At 46.2% G+C, this 7,117-nt stretch overlaps 1 protein-coding gene across 2 annotated transcripts in view; it reads right to left on the bottom strand.

Annotated features, from left to right (window-relative positions):
* Sash3 (SAM and SH3 domain containing 3) overlaps nucleotides 1-7,117 on the bottom strand; it is a 13,724-nt gene that overhangs the window by 4,887 nt on the left and 1,720 nt on the right. For both annotated transcript variants that reach the window (XM_031356210.1, XM_031356287.1), the window contains exons 2-3: nucleotides 1,295-1,390; nucleotides 783-929 (exon numbers count right to left, since the gene is read on the bottom strand). In XM_031356210.1, coding sequence (XP_031212070.1) covers nucleotides 783-929; nucleotides 1,295-1,390 — 243 coding nt within the window. The remainder of the gene's footprint in view (nucleotides 1-782; nucleotides 930-1,294; nucleotides 1,391-7,117) is intronic.

Raw genomic sequence — 7,117 nt, 5'->3', positions numbered from 1 at the left:
GGTACATGCATATCAGTGCAAGTGTCCTGGGAGTCCTGAAGAGGGGCTGGGGTACCTTGAGCTGGAATTACAGGTGCTTTTCAGTCACCTAACATGATTGTTGGGAAGCAGTCTTCTGTTTTCTGAAAGAGCAGTAGCCACCCCTTCAGCTCCACAATCTGTTCGATTTTCTGATGGTTACGAAAGTGATACCATTCCGTGGGAGCTGCACTTTAAATCAAATCTTGAATTTGGTTGGATCTTTGCCCAGGTTGGCACTAATGGAGTGTGAACCTCTCTGGTGATGCTGGGTAGCGGCAGCAAGTCAAAGCTCCCCATCAGTGACGGCTCTGCAAGGTGCTATGGTGTTAAGCTTAGTAGTGTTCTGTAGGTTAGGGGTATGCATTCGAGACTCATGGCATTGTGATCTTATGGCTTATCGGGATGCAACCACATGGTACACAGAAGAGCCTCTGAATTTTTCTCTCTACTTTCTTAGAATCCGTCCTCCTTCATCAGTCCCAGGGGCTCATCTTCCTTTCAGCTACCCATCTTTACAGGAAGCTTCTATTGCCCAGACTTTCATCTTTCCTCAGACTCAATCCTTTCTTAAGCAGCCTTCTGCTTCCCATGCTGCTAGTAAACCTCCGACCCATCCAAATCACCTGTATGTGAGCATCCTGTCTACACTGAGCAGCATCTCCACATTTTTGTAGTGACTCCTCAGGTGATCATGCTTCCCTGCGAGAATGGCCTCCTTAACCCTCCTTGGCCTCAGCCCACCCTTGGATTCCAGGCCTTACCATCTCCTCTGACAAGGCCTTCACCATCATCTTGCCCATCTTCCTGTTCATGGTTCGGGAAATGACTGCCCTCCACTTCTTTCCCAATTTTTTTCCACTCTTCCCAGAATCCTCTGGGGTAAGAACACCTGAGTCATCTTCTGGAATCTGTGACAACAAAAGAAGAGGTACAGGGACCATGGTAATGCTGGCGTGGACCCAGGTTTTGGTATAGAAAGAAGTCTTCAGGATCCTGAATTAGTTGGAGGTGATTGGAGAGTCACCTCCTCCCTGTGCTCACCAGGCCCAAACCCTCTTCTCAGCCTTATTAATTCTTGATTTAATTTGCTTTCTGCTATGTACTTAATACCTGTAGGATTTTTGGGCACAGGCATTTGGTGCCTAGGAGAAGTGGCACTGTGTTTACAAAAAAGCTTTGTCCCAGTAATACTAATAATCCCCCCTATTTCCCCTTCCCCCTGCCACCCCCTCTTCCCAGACTCAATAGACTTTAAAGGATCTCTGAAACTCACATTATCATCCAGGTTAAATTCTTTCTCGCTCACCACAGGGGAGCTGGGCTTCGATTTGGCAAAATCCTTGAAACTGCTGGAGCGCTGAAGTGAGAGCTGGAAGAAGCAGATGCTCTCATCAGTAGTGCTAAAATGACAGCCCCAGGGGTGGCTCCCTTCTCCCTCTGGGCACACACACCCACACCAGGGCTGGGCAGTGCAACAGAAACCTTGAGGTGAAGGGACAAGATGTACCTTTCTTCTATCCCTAACCACAGAACAACTGACCTCTGGCATCAAATGCTTCATACCTCTGTGCAGCTCCACACTAAACCCAAATTTCTACCACCAAAGTTTGGTCAGAGAACTCTAGCATGAAAGATTTAATGGGTCAGAGTCAATGCATGCTTTAGCATATATAAAAATGCCAGAAGGGAACTGGGTTGAGATCCCTTCCAAAAGCATGCCTCGTGCCTCTGGCTTCCACATTGCTTGTGCACTGAGCCAGATTGCTAACACAGTGATGGGGTAAACACATCCAGGCCTATAGACTGATGAACTCGTGTCTCAGGAAGAGAAAAACAATTCCATCAGATGCTTGCAATGATACTTTCTAGAAAAACCACCAGCTTACTTATAAAAGGTGCTCATAGATTTAGTTCATAAATGATTGGAGCTAATTCAGTTTATGAAAACCACCATTTTTTTCTTCTCCTGATTCATCTCAGCTTTTAACCTCAGTCACAGATGGGAGAACCTGGCAACTGCTGAACTTCTGCCAGTGTTTGGACTTTGAGGCATGGCCTGTTGTTTGTGCGGATGAGACTATCTACAGGAAGTGATCTTTAACTGTATATGCATGTACATGCTGAGATATCAGCCAGAAAACAGGACAGGACAGGTAACTGGGGTAGCTGCAGGCACAAAGAGCTGAGGCTAAGCCTGTGTCATGATAAACAGACAAGACCAGAAGACACACACAGGAACCAGGGTTCACAGATGGCCAGACAGATAGAGTGGGGATAGACTGCAGACACCCAAGATAAGGACTTGAGGAACCAGAGCTCCAAGCCCTGACTAAAGCTGAAGGTTTCACATCCTTATTCCTACTAAATGGGGGTGTGTCCAGCGACAAGCCCCTGCCCCAGAGCAGAGGGCAATATCACCTGCCCCTCAATAAGTACAATGTGCCCTAACTCTTAAGAGATGCAATGTGACTCTCTGGTACTTTTTCTGGGTCTTGACCCAAGCTGAATCAGCAACTGGGTTTTAGGGTCATGTATTCCTAGAGGTAGTTGACCAGAAACTAGGTCAGCAGTCAGGCCAAGCAGAAACTAGCTTCATCCGGCCACGTACGTGCAGTGCCTGGAGCCTTGGTTGGTTTGTAAAGCTCCTTTTGTGATTGAGACTTGGAAAGCAGAACCGTGAGTGTATCCACTGAGAGGAATGTCTGACCCTGTGGTGATTCCCATGATTCCCATGTATCGCCCTCCATCCTTAGCACCCACCCACACTATTCTTTCCTCATTTTCTTTCTTTCCCCTCTCTCCTCTACCTTGCATCGATTTCCTTTTCTTGTATGGTAGGATACAGCTGCCTGGATGACTTCCCTCTCTTATTGGATGGAAAAGAGGGAACAGAGAGAGGGTGGGCACCAGGCTGGCTTGGGCCCAAGGAGAGCAGACTAGGTTGCTATTTATAATCTGATAGGGCCTATTGTGGCCTTCCCTTCATAACTTCTTAGCCTAGTCTCCAGAACAGGAGGCGGACAGTCGCCCCTGAAGCCCCAGGGACTTGTGAGGCTGGAAAGCAAGCAGGAGGGTAAATGTGGGGTAGGAAGTAGGCTTTGTTAGGGAAGAGTAAACTCAGTGCTGGGCTGTTCTAATCACAGCTCTTTCCCCGGGACCTTTTCCTGTCATTAATCTGGAGCCTGAGTGGTTGGGAGGAAAGGCCTTTGAGTCCCAGGCTCTTGTGATGGCTCCTCTGTTTGAGTTCAAGCCCAAAGCATGAGGTGACAACCCTAAAGGGCCATGAAGATAATTCTGGAGCTTGGGCCCAGCTGGCCACTTCTTAGTCTAAATAAATAAATAAGTCAGGCGCATATGATCTTTAGGCTATCAATGGAAAGAGTCCGCTAAAGTGGCTTTTTAATCTGGCCTTCCTCCGTCTTCAAGGGCAGCCCCAAATATCCTGGTTGACTTTTGCTCACCCTGGGATAACCCAGCCTAGAGATGAGTTGAAATTCACGAGCTCATCATCATCATCATCATCATCATCATCGCCCATCATCATTATCTGTGTTCCCTTTGGGGTAAGGCCTGGCTAGGAGTTGTGCAGGCAAGTGAGGAAGCATCATGTTTAAGGAGAGTATGTGTGGGCCTCTTGGAAAGAGCTACACATTGGGCATTGAGCCTTGCTAAATTCAACTCTGGTATGACTGGTATGTGTGGCCTCACATGACTCATTTAACCTTTCAAACTTCAATTTCTTCTTTTCTACCACTGACCAGCTGTGTAAGTTACTCTTTTCTCCGTGCTGTTGTTTCCTCATTAGTAAAACAAAGACCAAAACCACTCCTGCACTGAGCTGTTGTCAAGTTGAACCAAGTACACATCCAGCACTGGGAACGTCACCTGACACATTTGTCCTTCCTGGAACACTGGTTTATGTTTAGCCTTTTGTATGACCCATTTACAAACTCTTAACCTGGACATTTCCCCACATAAAACACTATACTACTAGCAATTGCCAGAGGAAATCCTCTTTTGACTTCAGTTTACCTGGAGACAACACAAATGCCCATCAGCTATAGATGGATTAATTGTATCAGAATCATACAGGAGGACAGAAACCAGCAATGCAATGATCTCAACTATTTTCTTTATTCCAAAAAATATGACTAGATCTCACCAACACACAGTTGATGAAGACGGTTCAGCTTCCCCCAAAAGTTTGACCCTTAACTCTCTCTACACTAAGTTCAAAGAACAGAGGAACTCATTTAAGTTGTTGGAAGTCAGGAAAGTGGTTACCCTTGGGGAGGAAGGTATGTGGTGACAGGTAGAGCTGCAAGAGAAGTTTCTAGAATTTCAGAAATGGGCTATTTCTTGAGCTGAGTGCTGCCTACCTGGGGATATCAATTTTAATGGAAACTCACCATATAGATATCATACTCATAAAAAAAAATGGTTCCTCCTCCATTTTCAAAGGCAGTACTGCTACAGAGATCCTCTCTGATCACCCCTCATGGCTTTCCCAGTGCTCCAGGTGGCACACCTTTCCTACATATCCCCTGAATTGTATATGAAGCCATCATAGAAAGGTTAACTACCACCCATATGCCCAAAAGCTTGCCAACTTCTTCATATGTGACGACAGCATTATCAACTATTCCAGCATCATCAATTCCATATTATATCCCCAGCTCTCCATGGAGGAAATGGAGATGCAGGGAGATTAAGTGTTCTAGGCAGAGTTCCATGGCTGGTAGTGGAGACACAAGAGTAGGGCACTCCTAAACCCAGGTCTGGAACCTGGGAAGGCCATGTGATTAGCATGCTTGTGCCACCTCACAGCTAGTGCAGTTGCTCCCAAAGCAAGATAGAAAGTGACTGGGTATAGTGCTGACTACAGGCACTGTTTGTCTGGAGCCTCCAGGAGAACAGGCAGGGGCAACTGTGGAGGAAGAACATTGGAATGGGCTCAGGCAGGAGACAATCTATCCCTCCACTTGGAGTTAGGAAGCATTTGAATGAGCGAGAGCTAGGGGTAGTCTGAGATGATGTAATAGTGGGTATGCCCATGGCTGTTCTGGGAGGCAGAGCAGAAACAGCCATGGGAGGCCCTTGCTAGCCATGCCAAGGGATGTAGGCATTCTCCAGTGAATAATGGAGAGCTGCAAGTTGAAAATTATTTATCTATAATGTACAGAATCAAAAGTTTTCCACATTTCAGATTTTGTTTTTTGAGACAGTGTCTCAAGGAGCCCAGGTTGGCCTCTAATTTGCTATCTAGCAGAGGATGACTAATATTCATTCCATGTTATAAACTATGGCTGCTATACTCATTTTACATGGTGCTGGGTATTGAACTCAGAGCTCTATGAATACTAGATAAGCATTCTACTAAGTGAGCTACATCGTTAGCCCTTCCAATTTAAACAAAATCACATATTTGCATGCATATAATGAGCTATTTTGGCAATGTGACATCTAAACATGAATTTCGTATATGTTTCATACAGGCCTTATATACATAGCTTGAAGGTAATTTTATAGAGCACTTATAGTGTGCCTGTGTTTTGACTGTTACCTTTCACATGAAGTCAGGTGTGAAATTTTCTACTTGTAGCATCATATTGATTCTCAAGATCCTTCAGATTTTGGAGCATTTCATATTTTCATAATAAGGATGCTCAACCTGTAGTATGACTACAGAGCATGCATTGTTGGGGTGTTACTCTAGACTTGCAGCATGAGGAAACCCCCCCTCTGCCATAGGGAGCAATGTGCTAGTATTGGGGAAGAGAGAAGGAAGAGTTGGAAGGAGACGACAACCTATCATGAGCTTATGTTCCTTTGCATTTGCCCCGAGGGAGGCTAGAAAATAGGGATTCATTGGAGAAGGGCTGTCTTTAAGGAAGACAAATCTAGAACAAATTCTCCATTTCTTAGACCTGGACATGGATGTTTGAAGGAAATAAGAGCAAAAGGAAAGTAGTTGGAACTTGAAGATGATGCAAGTGTCCACAGAGCAGCTAAGGGAAAATCCCTCCCACTCTTGAGCATCCTGCATCCTTGTGAACCACAGCAGGTACCATGTTCTGCTAAGGCCCAGTGCCTCTTCCGTTCTCTTGGCTTGTCTCATCTCTCAGTCACAACTCTCTGGGTGTTCCTTGCAGAGTTCTTTTACTGGAGGACTGAATCTTGTGCTTGTTACTCTCTCCCAGTGCTTCTGAGATCAGTTAGCGGACAAGGGGATGCAGAAAGAAGGGAGATAAGATTCTGAAATTAAGCACCCTGTCTTGGAACACTGCAACACACTCTCTCTGATATAGCTCCAGCAAATGTCCCCAGTCGGAGTGTCCAGTGTGGAATCAGTATATACCTGTCTGTACTCTGAGGTTGCGGTGAAAACTCAGTAGGCTAAACCGTCACTAAAGTACAGAGTGTAGCACATGGCCACTGGGCAAGCCTTCCCTCAGTGTGGCTCTCCGTGCCGTTAGGCCTTGCTTCCTGTACTTCAAGACTGGGAGCTTGGTTTATTCTTTGCTGTGCCTTCTCCATCTGGGCTCATGCCAAAGCAAGCACCTCCTTGTAGGCAGAAGCACCCATGTGAGAGGGTGCTCCTAATCACTGTTATTCCAGTGAGCTCTACCTCTTGAGATCACCTTCTGTTTCAGAGGTGAAGAAACTGAGGCCCACAGGAAGTACTGTCCAGGGTCTTATGGCAGAATGGCCGGATTCTAGCTCCACTTTCTTGCCCCTCTCCCCAGCACATTTTCATTGGCTGAAGGAGATGAGGCAGGAACAGGAGGGAGGTGCTTCCTTTGCCCATGTGTATTCCCTGTCTACAGCATCACCTTAGTTTCCAAAGGGAAGGGACTTGACTTCAGTCATCTGGCAATCAAAGATGGAGCTGGCTACTGCCTCTGGGCCTTGGGACAATGCCACATCTTCTGGAGGTTTGGTTGTGCTAAGGGCATCTTTATAATATGGAGCATGGGTATGTGAAGGCAAACTCATCTTGCCTCCTGGAGGCTGCCAAAGGCGCTGGCAGGGGTGAGGTGCAGTTTTTTTTTTGTGTGGACTATTCTTTTCTAAAGGATGTGGACTGCAGACTTTT

The sequence above is a fragment of the Mastomys coucha genome, chromosome X (assembly GCF_008632895.1).
Source record: "Mastomys coucha isolate ucsf_1 chromosome X, UCSF_Mcou_1, whole genome shotgun sequence".
In the NCBI taxonomy this organism is placed as follows: domain Eukaryota; kingdom Metazoa; phylum Chordata; class Mammalia; order Rodentia; family Muridae; genus Mastomys; species Mastomys coucha.
The sequence above is the reverse complement of the archived record's forward strand: the minus strand, read 5'-3'. Positions and strand labels throughout refer to the sequence as shown.